At 41.4% G+C, this 27,787-nt stretch overlaps 2 protein-coding genes across 2 annotated transcripts; one reads left to right on the top strand and one right to left on the bottom strand.

The window, feature by feature from the left end:
- The first annotated feature begins 250 nt into the window (after positions 1 to 250).
- Positions 251 to 4,077, top strand: LOC118411059 (sodium-dependent glucose transporter 1-like). The gene is made up of 4 exons (XM_035813062.1): positions 251 to 699; positions 1,391 to 1,682; positions 2,181 to 2,600; positions 3,127 to 4,077. The coding sequence occupies exons 1-4, from the start codon at positions 499 to 501 to the stop codon at positions 3,792 to 3,794; spliced, it is 1,581 nt and encodes a 526-aa protein (XP_035668955.1). The 5' UTR covers positions 251 to 498; the 3' UTR covers positions 3,795 to 4,077.
- Positions 4,078 to 5,083: 1,006 nt separating this feature from the next.
- LOC118410745 (allene oxide synthase-lipoxygenase protein-like) lies at positions 5,084 to 25,187 on the bottom strand. Its single transcript, XM_035812520.1, has 19 exons — positions 25,019 to 25,187; positions 22,294 to 22,346; positions 20,925 to 21,070; positions 20,222 to 20,394; positions 18,459 to 18,595; positions 16,349 to 16,393; positions 14,161 to 14,283; positions 12,704 to 12,801; positions 11,701 to 11,833; positions 11,263 to 11,361; positions 10,551 to 10,647; positions 9,418 to 9,535; positions 9,190 to 9,282; positions 8,909 to 8,969; positions 8,671 to 8,785; positions 8,411 to 8,490; positions 7,648 to 7,827; positions 6,704 to 6,876; positions 5,084 to 6,253 (listed from the first exon to the last, which is right to left on the bottom strand). The coding sequence occupies exons 2-19, from the start codon at positions 22,321 to 22,323 to the stop codon at positions 6,151 to 6,153; spliced, it is 2,004 nt and encodes a 667-aa protein (XP_035668413.1). The 5' UTR covers positions 22,324 to 22,346; positions 25,019 to 25,187; the 3' UTR covers positions 5,084 to 6,150.
- Between the last annotated feature and the right edge of the window lie 2,600 nt (positions 25,188 to 27,787).

The following is a 27,787-nucleotide window of genomic DNA, read 5'->3' as shown; positions in this document are numbered from 1 at the left end:
GTATTACAGGTTAGTCTAATGCGTGAATAATGTACTACTGGGGTATATAGCCGGATAGAGATTGACACTACCAAATTAATGGCGGATTTCTTATGGTTTTTCTGAGAGGGCATGACAAAAAGTATGCGCCATCTTTAGACGGGTTTGTAGGAATTAGTGTGTCTATGTATAATCTTCACTTTCAGTCCTTTAATGAAAATTCTATACGAAGTCTCAGCTTAATTCCTTTGCCGGTCGCTGGAGAAGAATTACGATTTTGTCCTACAGTGTTCGTCACGTATGTATCGACCTCAATCGATTAAAGTACAATGTAACTAGCCTTGTACAGGTTACTAAAGGCCATTTAGGGATGTAGATCAAAGTTTTACAAGGCCTAGTTCTAAGCAGATGTTTGCTAGGAAAAGCCACCAAAGTTTACTTGCCACCTACTTTCAATAATTCAAAGCAAAACTCTTCCCGGTAGTTTTCTACCCGAAGACTCACCAACGAGGAGAGACCATGTCTCAAGACACTCGACCGGTACTTATAGTGTCTCTTGCCGAGAATCAAGGAGCCAAGACAACGACTCAAGACGCCGTCACGTCTGGACAGCGCCTTACGCTCGCAGGTGTCACGGAGAAGGCGGCAGCACTGGGGGCAAAGGTGACTGACCGGCGGGTCATCCGGACGGCAGCGCTGGTGCTGGCCATGTTCTGTATGGTGGGTAACTGTTACTATGGCAACAGGGTGTTTGCACGTGACGTCACAGGGTCTATTTGGTTAAACACGGAGGAATGAGAAGCATAACATTCATTGTTTAAGTTATCATGATTTATGATGATTTTGCATTAAATGTCATGGTTCGGTAACTGTAATGAGAACTACGATCGAAGCCAAATAAAGCAAGTGGGGGCGACGTATACATAAAGAACGTTGTTTGTGTCATAGTCATTGCATGCCTATGCCTCGCAGCTTGTTTAACAACGATCCTAATCTCATCCAAGAATATAACCATCTACACATTACACATTAAGGAAAACTACACATAGAATATATTGTATGAATAAGAGAATAATAATTGTATAAACAATGTACCCAGAGTGCCACAAAAGGTCGTTGCCCCATGTACACTGCATATTAGCGCCGTTTTAGGTTCTTTGAGGTCGTTTGAGGTGTTAAGGCAAACCTAAATTGCTATTGACAGCAGTTGCATTCCATCCGATCCTGTGTTCCATTCACGTTTTTACAGTTGAAGTAGAAAGTTTCTAGAAGTGAAATGCAAGTCACGTCATTTATCCTCCATGGTTCCGAAGATATTTTTTCACCTAACTTAAACTATGCCTTGAACTTATGCAGTTCAATTCCGATCAACATCTAAAAGATTCTGCCTTCATCTTTATTTATTTTCCAGGGTTTGTATTTCCGTATCGTGGACCCGACGCTGATTGACCTGAAGGATCGTCTCGGAGTTGGCTACGAGGAAATCTCGCGAGTTCTCGCGGGACACACCGTGGGGTACTTCCTGTCAGCCGTCGCGGGGGGTCTGTTCATGGACCTCCTGCCCCAGTACGCATGGCTGGTGCTGGGATCGTCCTTTTTCCTAGCGGGGGTGGGCACTGTTGGTACCCCCTATGCCACCAGTTTGTGGGGACTTGTTGTAATGCAGCACATCGCCGGCTGGGGGCACGGTTTCACAGATACAGGTCAGTAGTATAGTATAATCCCATTGAGAACTACAAAGATGGTGGTACAGTCTGAATTCAGCCCCTACATCAAAGTTAACTACAAATCTGCGAGGACCCACCATCATGCAAGAACCGGATGGGGACATAGGTTCAGTAAAGGAAATAAGTAGTCCATGGTGAGCGGAACGAGTAGTACAACTGGGGTGGTGAAGCGAATCATGTAAATTTAGCTGAAAGTTATTTAGTTATGGCAAGGCTTTTCGTCTTATAATTACTTTAGATAACATTTTTTTTTGTTCCCAGCCGTGCGTGACAGTCCTATGCACCCAGCTATGGGGGACCAGGCGTACGTCAGAATATACATAGTTGTGTGTTTAGTAGATGTTTTGTTTGTTTACTTGTTTGTTCCCAGCCGTGACCGTCCTGTGCACCCAGCTATGGGGGACCATGCGTACGTCAAAATATTCTAGTTGTTTGTGTAGTAAATATTTTGTTTGTTAATTTGTTTGTTCCCAGCCGTGACCGTCCTGTGCACGCAGCTGTGGGGAGAGCAGGCTTCCGTCCCTCTACACGCCACACAGGCCGGCTACCCGCTCGGCTCCTTCGCCATCCAGCTCATCGTCATCCCCTTTGTGTCCCCTGACCGCAAACCGTCCAACGGCACGACACCCCTCCCCTTCCCAGTGGAACGTTCCGTACCCCCTCAGCTCACAGTGGACCAGGCAACACCCCCTCCGCTCACAATGGACCAGGCCAGGCTGACGTCACACATCCAGTGGCCGTACGCAGGTGTCGCCGCGGCCCAGTTCGCCATGTTTGTTCTGTTCTTCTACTTCCAGTACAGCGACATGGCCCACCCCGAACGGAGGAAGGTCAAGGTCAAGAAAACTCCGCAGTCAATCTCTGTTTCCTTCTCTCCAGGGCGGTTTCTTAAAGGTAAACATAAAAGCTTTCCTTTGTAGCAAAGAACTTGCCATTTATTTGCCGATATTGTAACTTAGATAAAACAGACAAGTGTCACTCTATTGATCACGCAACAGCAATGAGAGAAATGCCCTTTTCAATATTAATGTTCCGTAGTTTTCAATGACACATACGTGTATCATTGAAATTATACTTTGAACTTTAACTGGCCTTAACATTTTACTAGGCTTGCAAGAGCATAAACGTACAGTAATAGTCATATACATCAGGGCACTCCAGCCAACAGTCAACAGAGACGGTGGGCGATATAAACGTTCTGACACATTTGACCAATTGCTGTCGTCACGTATTCGAAAGCTCACGTGTTAATAATGTCATTAAGTACCTCTCGCGAGTTAACGTTCAGAAGTGAGGGGCTACTATTGATCCCGAAGAAGGTGATAATGGTCGTTGAAAATTTGATCAGTGTATACTTTTATGTTGGAAGAAAGTTAAGCATTGTAGTATATATAACAACGGCTTTTGTCCATTTTTACAGGAAGTAGCGGCAAGGCTTCTCTACTGTTGTTCCTTCTGCTGTTGTTTTACATCCTGGTTCAGGCCCAGATGAGCGCTTTCACGCAGTACATGGTGTCGTACCTGGTAGAGACCCGGATGTACGGCAAGGCCGACGCGAATGTCGTCTACTCCAGCTTCTGGGTCTGCATCGCCGTCATGCGCTGGCTGTCCACCGCAGTCGCCGCCTGGGTGCCTGTTCACGTCATGCTGTCGGTGGAACTCACGAGCCTGTGTGCCGCCGCCGTGGCGATGGCATTCTGGGGCGCCACCAATAAGACTGTGTTCTGGGTCCTCACGTGCGTGTGCGGCCTTGCGGTGGCGCCCATCGTGCCCGGCGGGAACGCCTGGGCCAATCAGAACTTAGAAGCGTCCCCAGTTGTGTTTGCTCTGTGCCTGATCGGCGCCGCTATTGGAGGCACCGCGTCGAGCTCTGCAACGGGCTACCTTTTCGAACATGTAGGCCCCCGCTCGATTTTGTATCTATTTATGGGTTGTTGCTGTGCACTTCTTCTAGTTTTTATCATTATGCAGGTTTCTGTGTCTTCCATTTGGGATAGAATGTCTTCCAGAAAGGATAGAAATGAGGACGTGATTGAAGTAGAGGCGGGCGTCACGGAAAAGCTTTATCCACAGCCCAGTGACGTTTGAACCAGAAGTCAGTCATCGTCAGGGTGTAACGCCTTGTCCTTCCCTGCTCAATATTTAGGTCAAAACACACCATGCTATGTTTTGGTCTTTTGTGTACTGTGTATGGGGTGGATGGCAATTGCATCTTACCATAAACACAGATATTTTTGGACACATCTCTTTTATCAATTATCAGCTTGTTGCTGTTTTTATCAGCTTGTAGCTGTTTTTATTACTTTCAGTCTTATTATTTTCAAGAAATATATTCAATTTCCGAAAAAATTTCTTCGGGCTGGTAGAATATAGGAGAATTCTTGTACACAACCAGGATGTACTTATTTTGCTTAAGATTATGTTCTTGCCGCAAAAGCGCCACCTACATCGGTTACATATAGCGGCGAGAAGCAGAACTCCAGTCAGAAGCTCTGAGGAAAGTGTCTGAATGACACCGTAACGTAAGCAAAGTAAGTACATCCTGGTTCGCATTATATTTGATACGAAACTTCATAACTTGCGACTTGTTCATACTGGCCGATGGTCAACAGGCATTCATTTCGGGTTTAAGATACGAAAAAACAAACAGCTGAGTGGTATATAATTTACGATCTTGTAGAAGAATGGACTAGGAAAATTTCACAGTTATTCAGTGTAACACAAAGGTTCCGCAGTTTGTGGATATAGTGAGCTAGAAGCAGTAGTGTGTATTAAGTGAATGTTACAGTTGTTTGATCAATATCATGTTCAAGTTCGAAATATAAGTCATATGTATTCAATTTCTGGATGCCCAGATTTATTTTTGACAAATGTGACCATGTGATATGTTTTACCTATCTGTGTCATTGTTTCTGTATTAAATATATGTATATACATTTGTGTGCTGTATCTGTACGTATTTGTATACGCCAATTGGATATTCTGGGCCAGAATATGTGATAGATTCTGGAAAGTTCGTATGTCGAATCTGACAGCATATTTGGCAGGTGCGAACCTAAATTATACCGCTCGGTATCTGTCGAAACTCCTTGTTCCGAATAACGGTTTCCGATGTCCGGATATGTTACGGATTCACAAACATACTAAAAGAATATATACGTTTCCGTATCCGTTTAATTTTTTTTTCTGATTTTGTCGTGATGTGGTTCCGAATAACGGTTTCCGATGTTCGAATTTGATACGGATTCCTTGTCGGATCCACCAAAAATGCAGACAGAATACGGCTCCGTATATGTCGAATATCCTTGTTTTCTGATTTTGTCGTTTCGATGTTCGGATTTCTTACGAATCCGTTGTTGGATTCGCCCGCATTCGCCAAATATACAAATACCTGTACGTATTCGTCAGGGTTCGAGGTCATTTCGTGCAATGAACGTGCATCATCTGCCCGGTACTGTCAAATTCTTCATCAAAATTGCGAAAGTCCTGTCATGTACCAAAACGGAATAACAATAATTCTGGATTGATCTACATATCATAAAATTAATACAGTGTCCATAGTATAGTGTCCGTGTACTACATACCAACCTCAACAACCGGATGGTGCAAAAGTCAAAGTCAGATGATTTTATTTTTCTGATCTCGTTCTCTATAGATGATCATCAAAAAGTCAAGTTTATAGTTAAGTATGGAGGCCACTGCAATTCAGAATGAAGTCGCTAGGAGGCAAGTAATATTCCTTACTATTGAATCGTCAAATTTACACAAATTCACACATTTAACAAGTTATCATAAAACCCTTAAATCTCTCTTACGTCTTAAATGTGCACACAACAGCTGAAATAACAAGTCAACAAACAGCTCACACCAAAAATATATGACAGCTCAAACAAACAAATCAGTAAACAACATCCCAAATACACAAGTCAACAAAGAACATCCCAAATACACAAACAAGTCAAGAAACATCATCGCAAATAGACAAATTTGCAAACACCATCCCAAATGCACGAACAAATCAGTAAACAACATCCCAAATACACGAACAAATCAGTAAACAACACCTCAGATGACAGCCAAATTAGCAAACAACAGGTGGACTTCTGAAACAACAGCTCAAACCGACAAACAGCACGAAACAAGAGTCCCTAGAGTAAGGTACCAAATTACATTACTGGTGGAGTCAGGTATCATATTGCATTACTGACAGATCTAGATTTCATACTGCAGGTATCACATTACATTGCTGATAGAATCAGTTTTCATCCTCTAGGTATCATATTACATTACTGATACTGAGTCAGGTTTTACCATTTGAATGTGATAAGTCTAAGTGTTCTTTATGTGCCGATGAGTTGCTGCTAGGCGATCATTAGATCATTAGTTAAATATATCCATCTCATTTCAGAACGGTTTTACCCAGTCCATCTGTAGACTCGTTTTCCTAGATGCTGATGGCGTTCGGAATGTTCTTTGGATTCAGGTAGTCATATGGGTGGTTTCGCTTTTCGATCTCTCTGGCGACAGTAGCCAAGTTATCCTTGAACCTGTAGAAGAGATGTAGAAGAGAAGACGTTTGGTGGAATATACCTCTTGAAGAAAGTTGGAAGAAAGACACGACTCAAGATAACTTTGTATACGCAATCATCAAATCATTGGATACGGTCAGGCGGTTCACAAAGTATCCGCCATCTTTAATAAGTGAATGGGAATGAGGCAGAAAAAACATTATAACCTGTATAATGTAATTTCTTCGGTTACCCACTCACAATCGAAGATGACCAACTTACTCAACGAAAAAAATGGACTTATTCCTCTACTACATTGATGGATAACTGTGACAAATGGAAATCTTTTAGGGGGAGTGCTTCCCACAGTAGTACAACCCACAAGCCCTCAAAACCAATGCACTATTCCTTTCCTTTTCAATTTAGTTCAATGCCTAGATGTGGCCAACTCTTTACAAACGTTAAAAAAGATATCAAAGCATCTTCTACCTTCCCACCGCCGGCAGCTCAGGTGGGCCCTGTACTGGCTGGAGGTACGGCACTAAGAAGTTCCCCAAAGGATTTGTCGCCCGCTCACTCAGGACATCAGTCAGAAGGTTGATCTCAACAGTCTTCCTCCTTCCAGGGAGAGCATTCAAGACGTCTTTCTCTGTCAATTCGCTCTATGGAATTGAAATATCAAACGACTAAGTATTCCTGGCAGAATTTCTTTGTTTCCACTGCATACCCGGTAAACATATACGGTGTAACACACCAGGTTGGCTGGTTGGTTTGTATTGCACTGCACCCGATAAACCGCCTCATGACGGTGCAACACACCAGGTTTGTCATATCCGAGGGACGGCCCTAGCCGAAGCTAGGTAATCATTTCACCCGGGTGAAGTGAGGAAAGTCGTGTAAAGTGTCTTTCCCAGGGGCACAAGATCAGAGGCACATCAACGGATTCGAAAACAGAACCTCTGTATTATGAATATATCGAACACCTTGGCGATTGAGCCACAGGACCCCATACGATTGCAAGGTATTTCCATGAAAGTAATAAATATATCGGTAAAGGAACTATCTCTTATGTGTTAAAATGCAAAGGCGAATCTTAACAAGATAAATCAAAGGTCAACTAATAGATATTTAGAATTTTTAAATAATTTTTTTGTTGTATTAAATATCGTAAATTCTGTCTGTACATTTTCCTGCGGCACCAACTTTGTACCCTGGCCAAAGTAGACTTTCATCCTGCAAGTCTTAAGATGCAATATTTTCAGCCACACATCCTTCCATCTTGGACTCGGGGCCAGCGGATGTACACACACATGGCGAAATTCAACAAATCTACCAGACATGACACTGAACGTCTGAAGAATTTTCATAGTTCCTGCACAAAATCTGATACTTCTTGTTGACTATCTCAGCAAACATGACACAACGACACTTACCTTATCTGTGGGCGGATTTCCCTCCAGCCACAGCGGCATGTTGGGTACGAAGCCGTACTGGTCCCACTGCATGAAGTTGACGGCTGCGTGCTGCACGCTGCTGGTGAAAATGATGGAGGTGACCGTCTGGATCAACTCATCAAGGCTGGTGAACCCCGGCTTTTCGCCCCCGGGAACCCCCTGTGACAGGGAGGAGTAACATCAAAGTAAGGAGATTTTGCGACTCAGAAATAAGACAGACACAATGAGAAAATTAAACTGTTATCCAACTAAAAAAAAATTAGTCGCAGGGAATTTCCGAATCTCTCGGTCTTCTTCAGCCATGCGACCCGAGTGATGTAGACAAGTGATTCTTCCGTAGGCATGACGTCAGCACAGGGCCTTCGTAGGAAGTCGGTTCCGCCCCCCGTCCCGGTTGTGAGAAGGTGAGTGAAGTTTCTTGAATTTGTGAACAATTTGATTTTCTGATCAGGCAAGTTCCTAACTTTCATGCTCGAACAAGGAATGCTTTTCATTGTTAAGTATCGCGCCGATAATAAAAGTCAAAGCAATATTGTATCTATAAGGTTCGTCTCAACAACCGACACAAACTACTGCAAACTACTATAGACTAATCTCCAAGCAGATCTATCGGGATCAAAGACAGCAGTCAAAGGGCTAAAACGAGGGGGGGGGGGCAGTTTGTCACTGTTTGGCCTTTTGGATACTGTCTTTGCCCCCGATAGATCTGCTTGGGGATTATTATAAACTGTTTCTGAATTACCTTGATGGGAACGTCCGGTGAAACGAGAGCTCTCGCGAAGGCCTGAACCTCCGGGTCCTTCTTTAGCTTCTCTGAGTCATCTGAAAAAAATACCTTCGTTGTTATCCTTTTCGGTTCATGCAGATCCGTTTGAAAGCATAGCTAGCTACGGGCATGGCTGTCATTGAACATCTGACTGCTGAAAATTTAAAAAAATTGGTTCAACGTGTCACATCCGGCAAACCGGATCATTACAACAATATCTGCGCATGCGTACTTACTGCCATCATCGTAGAACAAGTTCACGACTTCTGTGACGTATTTGTGGATCAAGGGGTACAGGCGCAGGGCGTCGTCACGGTAGTAGTAGTTCGGCAAGGCCTTCACGTCATCTACCTAACAGTGCGAAGTTTTTGAAATAGTTCTGTTTATTACGTCAGACATTCATGTAAATGCAATACAGATTTAGATATGTGGCTGTTGATATTTGTCATGACTCGAATGATAGAATTTTCTCACCCCTCGCTCTTTCAGATCCTCTGGAAGTGTTCCTTCGACATTAAGCCGCCAAGTCTTCAGCCTGTGGAGATCATCGCCCAAAACAGCTGTGAGATTTAGCAAATCATGACACAGGTAAATATTTTACACAATGAAAAAAACACAGTTCACGAGTAAATTTACTATGCCAGCTACTACATTTTCGTTTACTCCTGTTCCTCCCATTTTACTTGTTATGCAATGTACTTTCATTAAACTGCAATGGGCGAGTGATTATGACTATTTTTCGACTCTTCACTCACTTCTCTCGGATGAGTTCAAAGGCGCCATCCCTCCCGATCTGTGTAACTCTATCCAGACCGCCGCCTTCGTTGATCAGCGTTTTCCGGGCCAACCTGTGGAGAAACGTTTGTTTGGTAGGAAAATCTTCTTTACGTAAAAAAAACTACATGCATATGTTCATTTGATGAACCAGCCTGACGAAACTATTTACGGGTATACATACATGTATATGCATGTGAATATCTTACGAGTTGATCTGGAAAAGGTAGATGAAGTGCGGCTGCATGAGACGCAGAATCGGGTGGGACGGGGCGAGGGTCTGGTGGGCTGCTAGTGCGCATGCTTCGATCAGAAGATGAGTAAATCCTGTGAAGAACAGACGTACATTTACGGCATCTTTGCGCTTCAAACTGAAAACAAAAAATCAATTTTCCGGCCATTTCTTTATATAGTTAGTTGAATCAAGCCTACCACGTTACGGAACACTATTCAAGGCATGTCAGGAGTCGATATTTTCCCCGTGCGAGCACGTTTGAAAACCTGGGAATCTGCACGCCCGCGCTGGGTTTCAGCCATTTTGTTTCTTCACCGACGAAATCCGAGTAGTCCCGAGTCTGCCCGAGCCTACCGAGTCATGACGTCACGCACCCGGAACTCACCGGAGATTCCCGACCAATAACCGTTGATGATTGATTCTTGTTTGAATTCTCACCAGTGCCTAATCAGGGGGGTCAACAAGTTACAGCGCGCGTAGGCCGAAATGTTTGTAGGCTAATTCTCTACGTTGCAAACGTGAAATAATGACACAAAAGTGTCAAAGAGTGTCAAAAAGTAGTAGTAAATCTGAGATTTCTTAGTTCTAGAATATTTCAAATTTGAGCGCAAAAAACTGCGTAGTAGACCTTTAATCCTGAATAACAGGAACTGGTCGACAGCAACAATCGAGACTTCCTACGTCCACAAACCTTAATAATATACCGTTGTAAGTTCCGAGCTTTAAAGAACAGAATACAGTCAACCCCGCATTCCTCTATACAAGATCCCTTGACTAATGGGATAACTTTTTTGAGGTATTTGGCTTATTTTCCAACTAACAAAAGCAAAAAGAATCCTTCGTCTAGTGACCACCTATCCACACACTAGCCATGACTTTAACCCATTCACCAAGGACCGATGGTGATTATAAAGCTGTTTCTCAAATAATACATTGAAGCGGAGAACGGATATAAGAGTTCCGTCAGTTGATACCATTAATTTCTCTATTAGTTTGCAACTTCCTTGAAATAAATAAAAACTCCCAGTTTTGAAAGAGACCGTCATTTTCCATCTGAATGATTTCCTTACTTCTTACCTATATAAAGGGCATAGGTATAAATCTTACCAAGATGAGGGACGGCCTCGTGGTAGTTCCCGTCGGCACAGTTGAACCACATCTTGGCCATGATCCACGTGTACTCGGAATCACCCGGCAGGAACACCTACATGTCACCGTTATCGAGAAATATATGGATCTTTATTGTCTTTGTCTAATAGTCTTTATTTCGATCTGTCAGTAGAGTGGCAAGAAGTCAGTGACTGGGAAGATGACCGCAAAGTTCAGATTTGCTACAGCGACAGGAAGTAGAGGTCAGAGTTGTTAGATCTAGTCGTTTGTCAAACATGACAGACAGTCCAGGTCATGGGGTCAATGGACGAAGCTACCAATTGACGGGGAGCATTGTGTTTGGTTTGGTTGTATATTTTCCGTTTTTCTGCATTTTCTACGTGCAGGCCACGTTCACTGTACAGTGACGGTACGTAACCAATGGACGCATGTTATGCTAATGAAAAACTCATTTGCATATATGTAATGAACAACAAATAAACACAACATACGAGCACCTACAGATATTTCAGGAAGTCGCGAGACCTTGTTAGAGAATCGTGAGAAATAACTCATAATTTACCAACCAAAGTGTACACATACTCATACAATCCGTAAAGTCGTCATCTACAATTATGATTAACCGTCATATATCGGGAAATGAACGCAAAAAATCGTTAACTATCTTGATTTTACAACACATTTCTACCACCATGACAACAAACCTCACCGGGTGTGTTTTTGTGTCATCGTTAGGGTACAGCTGAATGGCGACAGGAACTAGGTCTTGGTTGTTATTAACGAAGAACAGTCCGTAGGGAGCGCACATCTGGAGGGTTAAAGTAATGTAAGTTAAAACTCCTGAGCACATGTGAGTGTAGACGTACGTATTTTCTTTGAAATCAATTATTGTTATCAAAATAATCATCAACTTGAAAATAGCACTTCTACTCAAACATGCTTATGCAATGGCACGAATGCAAAAGAATTCTCACCCAAATAAACAAACTGCTACGCAAGATTCTACCAAAAGTAAAGTCTTCAAACTATAAAACGTTACCTCGCCATTACGCCTTGGAAAGTTCATTAAATTTTGTACAGTCTACTGTGCTTTTGACACAGATCTAATCGCAGCGTATGTTTTACACGAAGCAAGAGATGTACTCACAGGTCTGTTGTTCTTGTTGTCGGTGATCTTCATGATTGAATGATCCACGATGTACACCCGCTTCGCTGCCATCGCTGCGTCCAGTGTCAGGCCTTGGAGGAAAGGTTGTACCATGGGTGACGTCACGCCAAAACTGTACGACAAACAGGTGAGTAAATTCTCAAAGTATACGTATTGGGTTGCAAACGAATTCTACAGTAAGGCCACAGCAAGTAAATTTTATGGATGACATCAGCGCGCTCATTATTTTTCGCATGACTTCAGAAAAAAAAGATTTTTTTTTCTTTTTTTTTTGAGATGGTTAACATTAAACATTAAAATTACCAAAATGAGCAAATATGTTGTGTTTTAGCCTAATGATGATACTTGTAGAAGTGACATTAGCAAGGTAACCATGACTGTAGTGTAGGTCTTGACTACAGGAATGAATGACTTGTAGCTGTGCTACCATGTTTTGTAGCTTCAAAATTCTTGTTACAATGTTTATGGTGTCTATTTTGAAAATTCAGCCAGCTTGTTTTTTTTACCCGTCTTGTTTTTTTCGCCCTATCTTACTATTTTTGCTGTCTGCAGTCATCCATAAAATTTACTTGCTATGGCCTAAGGTTAAAATTCTTGCCCCCTTCGCAAATTTTACCAATCATGACCATACCAAGACCAGGACACGAGACAGAAAAGAAACGGAAGAGTGCTACGGAAACCAAACATGGGACCACAATTGTTTCTCCATTTGCCAACACGTTCCAACATAACAAATATCATAACGATCTATCCACAACTTCTTGAGTTATGCCGTTTACACCCCCACCCACCCACAGAAACACACACACGCATGCACACACACACACACACACACACACACTCACACGCAGTACTTAGCTCAATTGTTCTTGCATACATGTAATATTGACTTTAACGTAGAGGTGTTGGTCATCAAGCTTAAGCTTCTAGCGGCCTAACCAGTGGGAGGGAGAAACGTGCTTTAGTCAGGCTGCCGACTCACCCACTCGGGATGACCTTGCACAGGCGGATGGAGGTGGGGTTGACGCCCTGCAGACGCTGTGCTCCGAAATGCTTATCCGTTTTCCAGTCGGCCATTCCCTACAAGACAATAAAGTAACCCTTCCTTTATTGGCTTTTCAAAGCAAAGGAATATCTTTCCTTGGAAATGTATGGAACAGGTAGTTCAGTACTACAATGAGTAGCAATATTGGAAGTAGTAGCTAAAACAAGTAGCAGTAGTAATAATGGTAGACAGCAGTTAGTTAACCCTATCCAGACTAGGCTTTTTGGGCATTCCCTGGACTGGGGGGGGGGGGATTCGCCCCCCCTCGTATTTTCAAAACGGCTTACTGTACGATCACAAAATTTGTAGGGGGAGATATGCTCGCCGAGTTTCATAATTCCTGAAATTTTCATATCATTATGACGTAATATGACGTAATTAAGACATCATTAATTGATTTTTTGGGCTAAAACGGGGAATTCCCATAATACCTAAATAATTCACGCAAAAAATTACCAATAAAGGCTTCTTGTCAATATTTAAGTGTTATAATACTTCTGTTGTCAAAAGCCGACGCAACGACGTCAAAATGACGTCATAAAATGACGTCATCTGTAGTTTAGCTAGCCACCATCTTGGATTATCAACCTTAAATGTCTTAAGATATATTTTTTTCAACATATAACGCTAAAACCCCATGAAAATGGATTGAAAACGTTCACATGAATGTTTTCTGTAAGAAAATACCAAGTAGTTATGAAATCCGAGCGAAATTAAGCTGGTTATACTTTTAATCATGGTATTGTCGGCCATCTTGGATTTTGACCGATTACGTTATATCATTAGCATAATTTATGAATATTCAATTATAAATGTTTAAATTAACATGTGTTAGATATTAAAGATATATGAAAAGAAGTTTAGTTTAGCAAGAAAATCTTAAAATCCCTTTATTTAAACCAAATTTAGTGATTTTTGTAAAATTTGCCTTTCAGAAACCCGTTGCCATGGCAACACGAAACATTATAAACTTAATCTATTTTTTGTAATATTTGTAAATTTTGTAACAATATTCTAGGAAAAGTCACCAAGTTTGGTTGTTCTAGCACAAGCCGTTTGATACCTGAACAAATGACTAAACTCACAAAGTATGGTATGCAAAACAATGGACTCTTCATTTCTATTCTTTCATATTGTCTTCTTTGTCTTTAGAATGAATACACTTTCGCAATCTACAACATCAATATTCGTCTTCAGATACATTTTTTCAACTTACGGCATATACTTGCGGTTCATTTTGCTGCTGCTTTGTGCGATTTATTTTTATTTTGTTACAAACGGACGAAAGTCCATGCGCGCTCGTATGTCATTCATATAATTAAAGCAACATGGCCTAAATGGTAATGGTAATCATCTCGGGACAGACCGTGAAAGATCTCGTCCGATTTTCTTACTTTTGGAGTTTCCCCAGGTGGGAATGCCTGCTTGATGCCGTCAAATGTTGTCCAGCGGCCGTCTGCAACGACGAGAAATAGGTTCGTCCCGCCCATGATCGCAGCTGACTTTAACAGAGACCCCTGGGAAAGGGTAAGTGAATTAGATGAGTAAGTGTATCACAGATGGCTGCGTGCAATCCTACGGATTAGATGTTAATAACACATCAGCAACGACATAGATAAAGGTGCACTCTCACTGCACTTGCGTCACGCTTGCGTCACTGCGGGGTTCGAAAGATACTCAACGAATTTCAGAGATAAAGGAAGAATTTTCTTACTTTTTGTGTATTTTGTCGTCTTGTAAGTCATACTTTTACGTATTACGCAATATCTAAATTATAAAAGAAAATCGGAGAAAAGACCAAAACAGTGACGCAGTGAACGAACCCCGCAGTGACGCAAGCTTTACACAAGTGCAGTGAGAGTGCACCTTAAGAGTCGTACCGGTCAACCTAAACTGTCCACACTCGTGCAAAGGGCAAAGCCTACGTTGGCCTGGTCAGGTTGTGCGAATGTCAATGCTGAGACTTCCCAGGGTGGTTCTAAAATGCTGCCCAACTGTGAGAAGGAAGAGGGGGAAGCCATGACATGGAAAAGAGCAGTTGAGCGGGACCTTGCTGAGCTGGGCTGCTGTTGGGAGGGGGGGGGGCGAGCTTGGAGTGGATGGTGGTGGGCAGCAGTCAGCATCAGACAAAAGACAGTGGAGGACAATGACTGCCCGCGTCAATGGAAAGAGATGAAGACGATGATAATGATGAAGTGAATTATGACGTAGGTTATATTTAATCGATCGTCAATAGCACTGTTTCAGGATAAGTGTTTTGTGAATCTTTAGGCTGCTTTCTTTAGTTACCTGCATGAAAAAATGCAGGTACTGTTTTTGGTAGGAATCATGTTTTGGAGTTTGTGTTTCCGGACCGATATCTTTAGAACCTCTGGATGGATTGCGACACGTTTGCTGTGGGGGTAGATGTTGTGAGCCACTGTGCTTTAGCGTGCATTAGAAGTTTGCTGTAGTTTTGTGGTTCGTCTTTAAAAATTTACACCCCTTTTGACAGGAGTAGAGTGGTCCTAGTTGATCTGGTAACTGAATACTAGAACACGCCAGCTGGGGCAATTAGCTCCACAGATCCACAGATAGTAGAATAAGACACTGTACGCCACCCCTGTTACCACTGTGTGCGGGGTGAATCACTATATACACATTAGGGATATGTCCCAGCAGAACATGTAAAGGGTGAAGCGGGTGGCTGCACAGATCCACAACTAGTAGAAAGAGCAACAGTGACCATCACCTCTGTATGGAAGGAACCATTATATACACATTGAGATATGTGCCAGGTGCAGGTGTAACAAAAAGAAATAAAAAATGAAATGGTGAGGTCACTAAAAAGGTATAGTTTTGGATCTCATCGTCTATCATAGGTAGATATCTAAGAACAATGATGGAATAATTTTGCCAAAGGTCAAACCATATCAACCTCACAACACACCATACGCACCATCACAAAACAAAATATTTCATGCAGGTTTGAGTTTTTAGACTTTTGTTAACATTGTACATTATGTACTCTCTATCTTCATGGCTACCTTGTCCCCCCAACGACCTGGAGGTCAAGGGACTAGGTAGGTAGGTAGGTAGGTAGGTAGGTACATTGTGTATTCTTTCATTATTGCATAGTATAGAATCTACATGTACTGTACTGTACCCGATTAATGTTATTGTATAGCCAGTAGATTAATGTTATTATATAGCCAGTAGTCTTATACACGTACAATATGCATTACGTTGCCTTACACTGTACCCGTTATAATTGTTGTGCAATAAACTTTTACCTGTTAACTGAATGACTGAAGGGAGCTCAAAATCACAATAAATCAGTATATAAAAAAGGATCACTTAATGACTAAACTTAATGAATGATACATTCACAACAATATGGCATAAAGTAGTAACCATCAAATAGGAGTAATAAATAATTGAAACAACCCAAAATCAGTGGTCAATGTTTGTTGTTAGTATGTTTGTTAGTACTGAAATGACTTTCAGAGAATTTCAGATGTGACCGATGAGGCCCTAACCCCAGTTTTGGATAGATCCACAATGCATAGAGCCCTTTATTCAATGGCGTAGAAACATACTTACAATTTGCCTGGAGGAGAAGTGTTCCTCTTTTGGGAGGTCTCGTAACTGTATTTTCGAAAGAAAAAACAAGCATAACGTGACAGCATAACGTGGACATTGCACAACATTCAATTTCGTAACCAGAAAGAACTACAAAGCCAATCTTTTATACCACACCTCTCATATCATAGACAGTAGTGTTCAAATTGTGCTGTGTGCTAAAGGATGTTTACATGCGTATGATAATTGATGGATTGGTAATTTTCGGTTGACATTACTAATCGTCTATTACTAGCCTGGAATCCAGCCGTGTTGTGCTTTGGTCGCTCCCCAGAGGCACGCTTCGTTAGCCTGGGTACCATCCTATTTCTACCGGGGCTTATTACACTCACTTCCCTGAAAAAGTATTTTTTAGGTATAGCGAGTGTAAGGAGCCCCGGTAGAATACGGATGATACTCAGGCTAACGCTTCCTGACAACATTGACAGGAAGCGTACCTCTGGGGAGCGACCAAAGCACAACACGGCTGGATTCCAGGCTAGTATATTACTTGAAGTCAAGCCCAACCTGTCTTGATATAGCCAACACTAGTGTTTGAGTAGTCTCTTTACCTTTGCCAGAATGGCTAAGGTTATGTTTTGGGCTTGTGAGTCTGTCTGTGTGTGTGTCTGTGTGTCTGTTAACAGCATAACTCAAGAAGTCTTGGATGGATCCCGATAATATTTGGTAGGTGGGTAGGGGTCGGGAAAACGAAGGTCAAGTTCGATAATGGGCCCCCTAGCGGCTTGCTAAGGTACTGCAGCAGAACCTCAATTTTTGATATCTCGTGTTCTGGACATGCTGTGATCATGATTTTTGAGTGGTAGATAGCCCTCGAGGCAGAGAGTAAGTGCTGTGAGTTTGGGCCCCCTAGCAGCTTTTTTGGAACTGCAGGCGCCGGTTTCCTTTCAAACTTTGGATGAGAATAACTCTACAACGTGTTGACGGATCGTCATGATTTTTGGTATGTAGATAGAATGAGTGATGACTTACATAATGGTATACTAATTATGCAAATCAGCAGCTAATTTGCATAATTAATGAGGAAAAATTATAAATCCACTTCATTCCATGATAGGACTTTCAAACTTGTCACATATGTAGCTGGGAAGGAGAGAAATGTCGACAGATATCAATTATGCAAATGGTGACCTCATTTGCATAATTAATGAGAAAATATGAACATGTTGACGGATCATCATGTTTTTTTGTATGTAGGTAGCGTAAGTGAAGACCTACATAATCAGATAACAATTATGCAAATCAACAGCTAATTTGCATAATTAATGAGGATATTTTATAAATTCACTACATTCCATGATAGGGCTTTAAAACTTGTCACATATGTAGCTGAGAAAGAGAGAAATGTCAATACATATTTATCATGCAAATGATAATCTCATTTGCATAATTAATGAGAAAATATTAACGTGTTGACGGATCGTCATGATTTTCGGCATGTAGATAGCCTAAATGAAGACTTATATAATGTGATACTTATTATGCAAGTTAACAGCTAATTTGCATAATTGATTAGGAAAAGTTCATAAATCCACTGCATTCCATTATAGTACTTTCATCAAAGTTGTCACATATGTAACTGAGAAAGAGGGAAGAGAGTAAGAGGTGTATTTAAAGACTTTGAAAGAGAATAAGTCAAGAATGGATCAAAGGATCATCATGATTTTTGGTATGCTGATAGCTTAAGTAATGCTTGATACAATTTGATATCAATTAATTGTAAATTGGTATCTAATTTGCATAATAAATGCCGAAATTTTATAAACCAACTCCAAGCATTTAATTATAAAGAAAATGAAATGAGTAACGCATTTGTCTACAGACATCATTCTACATAACAAATTATTTGGCAAAGGTATGTTTTCACAATGATGTTAATCACGGCCCATTGTCACACTGTCCATTAATTACGTAAACTGAGATATCTCACATCAATTTTTAAGAAAAATGTCAGTTTGCACCTTTTTATGAATGAATTCATTTTAATCATGTACGTGATACTTTTCTGTTGCCAGTACTTATCATTCAATATCTGTTTCGTATCTTCTGTGAATCGGTCTTGTCGACTTACCATGGGAAGCATGCCTGGATCAAGATAGAAGGAAGCAAAACGCTCCCTCTGTTTATCCAGCACTACCTTACGGTTGTCGGGGTATCGGTCATGCTGGGGCAGTACTGCACCGCCAGGGGGCACCCATACCGCCTCACCTGCAGGTGATACCAGAACAGAGAGATCCACCAGAAACGATCAACAGAGAAGAAAGACCACCAATTTCCCTTCATATCCTTTTACATGGGAATTATGGTAGAAAGAAGCTATCAAAATTCACATACCTGAAGTTCAGTCCATGAAAAACTAACACGGACAGGATAGTTCGGCCCCTAGTACTGCCCATACTGGCTTACAAAGCATATCCACGTTGAACTTTGAACTTTATTTCACCTTAAAATCGGCACATTCGGCAAAGCCGCGTGCGGGAAGTACAAATACATAATAAACACTAAACCGCATCCAAACGAATATTAGTGACCTTTGACCCCCTGCAGGATACGTAACCACATCCAAACAACATTATTCTAAAGCGTTCCGAACGCAATTAAAAATCCATCAACCCTTTAATATTTGTAACATCCAGCTCCAGAATGCCACCAATCCCAGAAAAACACATTTTAGGTCACTTCTAAAACAAAAATTGCTGTCTAGACTCATAAGTGATCTTTCCCCTAAAGCGTTTCACTCACTGATACTAACGCATTGGATAGGTGACGGTGACCATGTCATTCTGTGTGCTGTCCGGGCTTAATTTTTGGGTCAAAGTTTTGGAGGGCCAGAAGACCTTTGTAAATGCATAATCCACTGTAAAGAACTGCCAAAGAAAGAATCACTTGTATATGCATATGTCCAGTTAGATCGTCCTTTTTTATATTTCATAAGTTTGGAACGCATAGTATATACTAACGTCAACACAGGAACAAAATGATAAACAGGACCAGCTCATAATAAAGAAATACGAAATACAGGATGTCTCATAGTTCTATGTCGCTCCGTAAGAAAATAAGTAGGCATTGCAATAATAGTATAATGTGTGAAATGGACACAAGTGTACTTCAAGGCCCTATATGTTAGCTATTAAAGAGCATTATCATATAGCCAGGGGACATGGACCAATCAGAAGGCCCCATTTTATGTTGATGACGCCATAACACATGGAAAATCATTAACAGCCGTGCATTAAATAATTTCATTAACAAACATGTGTGTTAATAACTTTTGAAAGCTTGAACCAATCAGAAGGACAGGCACACAGGACTCTGACCAATCAGAATGAGAGATACATGAATAAGAATAGCACAGAGCAAGGAGGAAAAATCAGACCCCGGAGGGAGGAATGATCATGACTACAGTACAGTAAAAGGTTTGACAGGCCAAGACGGCAATGTTTCGAATATTTTCTGTGGAAATTTTGGTTTCGAAATGCAATATGTAATCTCCTTACTTACCAAGGAACAAATGTGAATTTTCAGAAATTGTACAAAGGAATTCACGCGTATAGTACCAAGGGATTTATGAGTCATACATGAGTTTGCAAGTTTGGGTAGGCTATATGATAATAACGCTAATGAACCGCCTGTTCCTCGGTGTACATGGTGTCATAACGCCTGGTCCTTTGCTACAACCTTCGCTCACTCGGTGCTTTCATTCGGTGGTACTAGCAAAGGACCATGCGTTATCACAGCATATACACATCGAGGCGGGTCATTAACCATTAATTAACGCCGAAATATATAGATACCTTAATGGCTCCTCCTAAGAGCTGTTGAGGGAGAACTGACCTGCTCTGATCCAGTGGTTAACTGGAAAGTTATAAGTCAGGCCTGACTTGTCCTGGATGGACAGAGACTGACAGAACCAATTGTCTGCTTGCCAGGAATCATCTCGCCACACCCTCAGGTAACCGTCACCTTGACGGAACCGCTCTGGCAGGGTAACGCCCTTCTCCTTGAACCTAAAATAAAAAGAACACCAACGAATAAAAAAAAAACATTTAGGGCATTGTTCTGCCATGTACGTACGGTTCTTAATCTTGCAATTACGACACGCACACAATTATCCACCCCTGTCACCAATGTGTGCGGGGTGAATCACTATATACACATTAGGGATATGAAGCCGATGGCTGCACAGATCCACACAGGTCACCTTTGTATGGAATGAACCATTATATACGCATTAAGGATATGTGGCAGATGCGGGTGTAACAATAGGAAATAAAAATGAAATGGTGAGGTCACTAGAAAGGTGGATCTCACCGTTTACCATAGGTATATATATATATATATATATATATAAGAACAATGATGGAAAAACCATATCAACCCCACAACACACCATACGCATCATCACAAGACAAAATATTTCATGCAGGCTTGAGTTTTCAGACTCTTGTTTGTCTTCTTTCTGGTAAAATGGGCGCAAGTTACAAAACAATGCATGGCATCTCAAGACATGTACACAAAATGTATCAGTAATACGTACTCCAGGTCGCTTCCCTTTTCAAAGTCGTCCCTCCACCACACGTCCAGTTTGATGGGGGCTGTTGTGCTTCCCTCGAGATCGATGTAGATGGTTCCATTGGTGCCCCCTCCACAGTAGTTCCCCGTCTTTGCTTTCACCAGTATGCCCTGTTCGGTAAAACAGTGCAGTGTTAAACTAGAGTTCGGCGACCTCATACCTCCATGAAATATTTAGAGCTTTTGTAAATCTTATGCAAATGACTAACGTACCCATGTGAAGTATAAAATTTCCATCATTTAATCATTAATCAATAATTTTTGTATATATTATGCAAATGAGTTCCTCATTTGCATGTTTGGTATCTGCTTATGTTCCACCTATCATAATTTACATCTGTTACATTAAATCAAGTCCAGTAAGTGTAAACAATGGAATTATACAATTTCCTTATTGATTATGCAAATTAAGCCCTCATTTGCATAAAATGTATATTCATATCACATCGTGCCTAAAATGAAGTCAATCCGTCGTTCCTTTCTGCAGTTATCCTCTTTGGAGTGTCTTGACAAAAACGCCCCTGTAGTTACGCAATTAAATGCTAGGGAGCTGAAACTTGCCCCACTTTGTTATGACGCTAAAAGCTATCTACCAGTCAAATGCCAAGACCATAGTATGTCCGGGACAAGAGATACATTGAAAAAACTGCTATGATAGAATATTCTCATTAATTATGCAACTGTACTACTATTTTGCATAATAAATATTTCATCTTGTACAACATTGTTTAAGGTACCTACATACCAAAAATCATGAAAATCCGTTGTTCCCTTGAGTTATCCTCTTCAGAAGTACTTGACAAAATGCCCCTGCTATCCTATAACTAGCCGCTAGGGGGCCCAAACTCATGTCACTTCTTACTGAGCACAAGTAACACTTAAAAATTGCTATCTAACACTTAAAAATTGTGACCATAGCTTGTTCAGAACACGAGATAGCAAACCCGGAAGCTGCGCTGCAGTACCAAGGGAAGCCGCCAGGAGGCCCAACATCTAATCATTTCCAGTGTTCATCACACCTCACCAACACACCAAGTATGAAACTATAAATCCGTCCAGCCGTTCTTGAGTTATCTTGTTCACACATAGACAGACACAAACGCAAACGCTGGTGAAAACATAACCTCCATGAATTTCATGGAGGTAAATACATCAGACCAGAATCACCGAGGTTTGTGTGATGGGAATGTGGCCGGATGGATATGATAACGCATTTCCGAAAATATGTCAGCACCATATGTTTGTTTTCTGTAAAAGATCAACAACAAACGCCTAGCATTAGACGCTAGGCAGTATATGACGCCCCGCACTCAATGACAATGACTGTAACTTACCTTGGAAGGCACCGACGACCCCGATCCCATCTTGCTTTGCTACTCGGTCTGCTCTGGAAAACAGTAATTTTTATACTCTCCAAGCAGAGGTTCGGCTGCGGTTGTTTTGTCGGGCTTTCTATTTTCACCGTTTTCTTCTGTGACTTTGGACATAATTCTTTTTGTCCCAATAATGAATTAATTCTTATTACCCCAATGAAAGAATCAAACCGTTGATATAGTAAAACACGTGTTGACACATTTCGGGGAAGACATAATCCACTACTGTAATAAAGATAAGAAAGGAAACGTTATACACAAAGTTAAAGTAACGGGCTAGTTTGTGCAGGGAATCACGGATAAAAGTCTAGTGTCCCGTTGAAGAGAGCCCTAAGCTCGTTTAAAGTGTCGCAAGTTCTTTTTCTAGCCATGGCCAATCAGGCTTTTTGTTAAGAAAAATCGTTTTTTTATATCTCATTTGATCTTATTTCTACTGTCATGACGCAATCATCTTTTAAACCTTAATTATCATATAGCCAGGGGACGTGGACCAATCAGAAGGCCCCATTTCATGTTGGTTATGACGCTGTAACACATGGAAAATCATTAACAACCGGAATGAAATAGTTTCATTAACAACCTGTTGTTAATGACTTTTGAAATAATGAACCAATCAGAAGGACAGATACACAGGACTCTGACCAATGAGACTGATAGATACACCGAACGTCAACCAATAAGAAAATACGAATCTGCCCAGCAGAGGGGAATCCAGTAACATTGCAGGGGGTGTGGGTGGTGGTGGTGGGATTTGGCTCCTTCTGGTAAGATCGATGGTGCGTTTCTGTGTTCAAACAAAAACTTTACTGTCTAAAATAACGTTAACACAGATTAACGTAAGATAGATGGCAAGATAAAAGTTATTTCAATTCAAGTCGTACTTAAACGGAACGACTGAAAACAGAGGGTTTTGCGCCCCCACTGTAAGTGGAATGATCCACAGTGATATTCTTCGCCCGGCGTCCGCCATCTTTCAAACGAAACATTTTTAAAATCCATTTTTTTTTTGGAATTTGGTGATTACGTCTAAGTCCTATTTAAGCGGATGTATTTTTGGACTGCGCCACTTTACATAGAGGCATCACAAGAAGAGTTCAATCTTGCACGGAGGGGGGATTTTTTTTCAAATTTAGTTTTGGACGGGTAATGATTCAATATTCCATGTTTAGCGAAAGTGTTTTTGGACTGGTCTATTTTACCTTTTCATGCACGGGGGGGGGGGGGGGGGCTTTTTTGGCTAAGTTCAATTTTAAACTGGGTTTCTTATTATATTCAAAGGGCCATGTTTTCAGTGGGAGTATTTATGTACTGGTCTATTGTGCAAATTCACATGGGGTGCAATGGAAGAGTCCATTCTTGCACTGGGAATTTTGTAAGATTCATTTTTGGGCTAACGTGTCATTAGTAGAAGTGACTTTTAAGAAAAAGTGTTCCATTTTTGCACACGGGTAATTTTGGAACAGTCTATTGTTGCTTGGGGAGGGAGATGGCTGAAATATGCTGTATTTGTTCTCAAGCAAATGTCGGCCATGTTTAACCTAACTTTTGTCAGAAGTAGCATGTGTTTTTTAGTTCCTAAAATTAATATCTATCGGAAAAAATACTCTCTTCTGGAGCTTAGGAGTTCTTTAAGTAGACTGCGCGTAACCCTACCTTCTTGGTATCAAGTTTCAATAAACATTTCCCACAAAGCGTTAACAGGCCCTTTGTGAAAATTGACCTTTATATGAACTTGGGGGGTGCGGCAAACCATTGAGACCGGGAAGGATGAAAGACGCCGAATGTGTTGTGCTCAAAACAAAACATACACGTGTCGCTAGCGCGCTGTCTAATGTTTTACAATGCGCTTCCATTAAATTCCTTTGCTGGATGGGATTTGGGCAACACTTTTCAGCCTGAGAAAGTTTTTCAGAAATGTTGGCCAGTGGACTGGCCATGTGAAACAACGTAATTTTGCTGAATAGGTATAATTTACTAGTGCTTATGAATCTCGTGTCGACCACGTGGTAGCCTGATGCCTCCCTAGCAACGGGGAGTTTCTACCGTCAGGACAGACATCTGTCCGCTTCATTCGACTTTTGCAATTTTCGCCTTAAAAACAAAACACTTTGAAAACGATATCTGCAGCATTTTCAGAGTGGGCAAGGTTCTGTCTGCTGTGCAGTATCGAAAGCTCCCCAAGTAACGACCTTTCGTTGTGTGTATTGTTCAAAAATCTCGCTAGAAATAAGTTGGTTTGTACAGGGGATCGTGATATCTCTTATGACGCTAGAGACGCACACGGTTGCTAAGTTACACGGTAGCTAAGTTAACGACATTTTGTTAACTTAGTAACCGTGGTGTGCGTCGCTAGCGTAGAGGGGGGAGTGTTTGAGCTGGGTGTTACCAGACTTGGGATTTCCCACCAATGCCTCTCATATAGAGGGTGACATTTCTGCCTTGTCCGTATCACACATTATCATACAGAAAAACAAATTACCCATGATGGGCAACATGACAAACACATTACTCACTAGTTACCAGGAACCTTAAAACAAGTCAGAGGATAATTAAAAAAACAAACTATTTTTTACGGAATATCTAAAATATACGGAGCGGCCCTATTTCCCCATAGAAGAATCGTCCCGTGGTCTAACTATTACTTAATTCAAACCCTTTTAACCAAATCAAATGAGCTGACGAGTACCTGATCTGTGTGGAAGGAGACTTGCCGTTTCCAGAACACTTCTGTTCCGTTTTTCCTCCGACCAGTTCGTCAGACACGGTCAGACGTCGGTGCAGTTTGTCCCCGCCTCACGTTCGGCTCTTCACTTGGTGCAGCCGGCCGCACGTACAGTTCTTCCTCGTACAACTTTCCTCACAAAAAAAAAGGACGGCTCACTTTTCCCGTTATAAGTTTCTTCCCGGGAAAAGGGCTTCTTAAAGCCACCTGTTGTGGGTGTGGTTTCCGGTAACCTCGCTGTTTGAAGGTCATGTGCGTTGCCATGAAAATGTAAACTGATACGGCCACGTGATCTGTCAGATCCACCCACCCCATGTTTTAATGATTGTGTGTGTGTGTGTGTGTGTGTGTGTGTAGGGTCAGGAAGGGCCACTGGGATGAGATTTAGTGGAGCATATTATTGAACTGTAACCTCGGGCTTATAAGACGCTGGTATATAAAGTACCTGCAGTACAGTCAAACGACCAGGTAGAAACAGGCATGTGAGAGGCAGGCAGGAGTAACTGTGTTGTGTTACTTTACCCCGGGCTTTGGCGTATGTCGGATTTGAGACTGTATGATGTCAACAGTGAATTTTGTCAGTTCCTGTATACATGTGCTTTATTTCGCAAAAGCCGTCTGCAGTTCAGTTGCCGTCCACAGGGCGCCATATAAAAGAGGACATCAAAGCCAATACGCAGACAAATGTTTTTCTTTTTTATGATAAGTTGTAGATTGCGCCCTAAACCCTAAAAACATGTCACGTCAGGACCTCTCTTGTGTGCAGGCTGTGAAGTTTCCACGCTTACAAGTTTCTCCACAAAAGGAATCGGCTCATCTTTTCCATTTTCACATGTAATTTCCGACCAGAAAAGGAGAGTGCGTTTTTTAATTGATGTTTGGCTCACATAGTCACGCCAATTTAAAGACAACTGTGGCTGCTGACTCACACTCTGCAAGACATGTACAACCGGTCTGTATTCAGTTCAACTCTTTTATTAAGACATCAACATTTTAGACATGCACACAGGGGGAGGCGGTCTTAATGAAGTTCATATTTACAATTAAATACAAATAAATATACGCACCCCTGACATAACATGTACCCATTATTGCATAGTCGGGTCTACTGTCTGATTGTACAGTTTGATCAAGGAGGTGAAGTAAGGATTGATTTATGGAGAAAAGAGTTCTGCAGTCTATTTGTTCTTGCTTGGGGAATGAGGATGGTGCGTTTGTTTCTCCGTGTGCGATAGTCTAGTCAAAGGGCTAGTCAAGTTTTTCCATTTCAACGTAAAACAAATGAAACAACGATTACCCGATCCGTCTGATATGAGACTAGCTTTTTTCAAAAGGCATCGGTACAGTTCTTATTTTCGACAAGTCAGGTTCTTTCTGCCTCACATCCGGTTAATATTAGTCTTAAATTTCCCGTTAGAAGTTATTTTCCCGAGAAAAAGTTTTTATAGTCCTTCCCATACATAGCAGATTGTTGAAAAATTGTTTTAGGTGTGGTTTTCGGTAACCTCGCTGTTTGAAAGTTCATGTACGTTGCCATGGAAATGTAAACTGATACGGCATTGTAATCGATCTGATCCATACTTGTTAACAGCAATGCCCTACAAACATCCATCGCGGAAAACAATCTTCATACATACAACCAGGCGAAAGGATAGAACAAAAATACAAACAAGTGACCGTAGGTAACATAGTCTGTGACGTCGGTCTGGTATATGTTGCTTGTTTTGTCTTCTTTGGTGTGTGACGTCGTGCTTATATCCTATAATGATTCTTTTCATGGTGTTAACTATATCGTTTTATCTAAAGTTGCTTAATATGTCTGTTTCATGTGAATCTTAATGTTAAAGACCTAAACAAGTATGGATTGTGAGATAACATGTAGTCAAAGTCTAAAGTTATGGTGACGATAAGTAACCGGGTGGTCTAATACACAGGCACATTCACAGAAGACACACCTACAAGTGCTACAAGACCGACATGCAGACTGACGCACCAAGTACTAACATGTTTCTGTTATGGACGTAATAAGTATGAACAGGACCTTGATGTAATTTTATAATTTCTAATATGGCTTACACGCTTCATCGTGTAGTGCGTTCACCCAGCTTTGTCTATTTAGGCTAAGTCTTGGCAGACTTGGGTTTCTGACATTACTACAACCATAACAAGAGGCTGAAGGTATAAGTATACATGAAGACAGCATTATCATAATAAAAGTACCAACCATGCTCCTTTAAAGCGTAAATGGGCATTGGCCCGCAGCTACATAAAATTACCATAAATAGGTGATACTGTCATATTCAAAATAGGTCGAAGTTCTCAAACATATCATGACCAGCTGGTCGCAGCTGTTGACAACATGAACAGCTGGTCACAGCTGGTCACAGATGTTGACATATTTCGAGCAAGGTGAACAACTGTCAACTTGTGTGTATGGTAAAATCATAATCCAACATATTTCGAGAAAGGTGAACAACTGTCAAAGCGGCCCTGGGCCAAAACACCGTAAGACGAACAAATTGTAGGGGTGATATTTATATACATCCATAGTAAAACCACCTGCCGCGAAAAAAAAACAACGTGCATCATCGTCAACCTCAGTGCAGAGGACCTGCCAAACAACGTACGTATGCGACAACGGGAACATGCAAATACAGATGCGAACGCGAATAACTTTGACGATCAGATAAAACCACGCATCTGCTTGCTATATTCTATTATGGCAAGGCTCAA

The sequence above is a fragment of the Branchiostoma floridae genome, chromosome 3 (assembly GCF_000003815.2).
Source record: "Branchiostoma floridae strain S238N-H82 chromosome 3, Bfl_VNyyK, whole genome shotgun sequence".
Taxonomy (NCBI): Eukaryota; Metazoa; Chordata; class Leptocardii; order Amphioxiformes; family Branchiostomatidae; genus Branchiostoma; species Branchiostoma floridae.
Note: the sequence above shows the minus strand (reverse complement) of the source record. Positions and strands in the feature narration are given on the sequence as shown.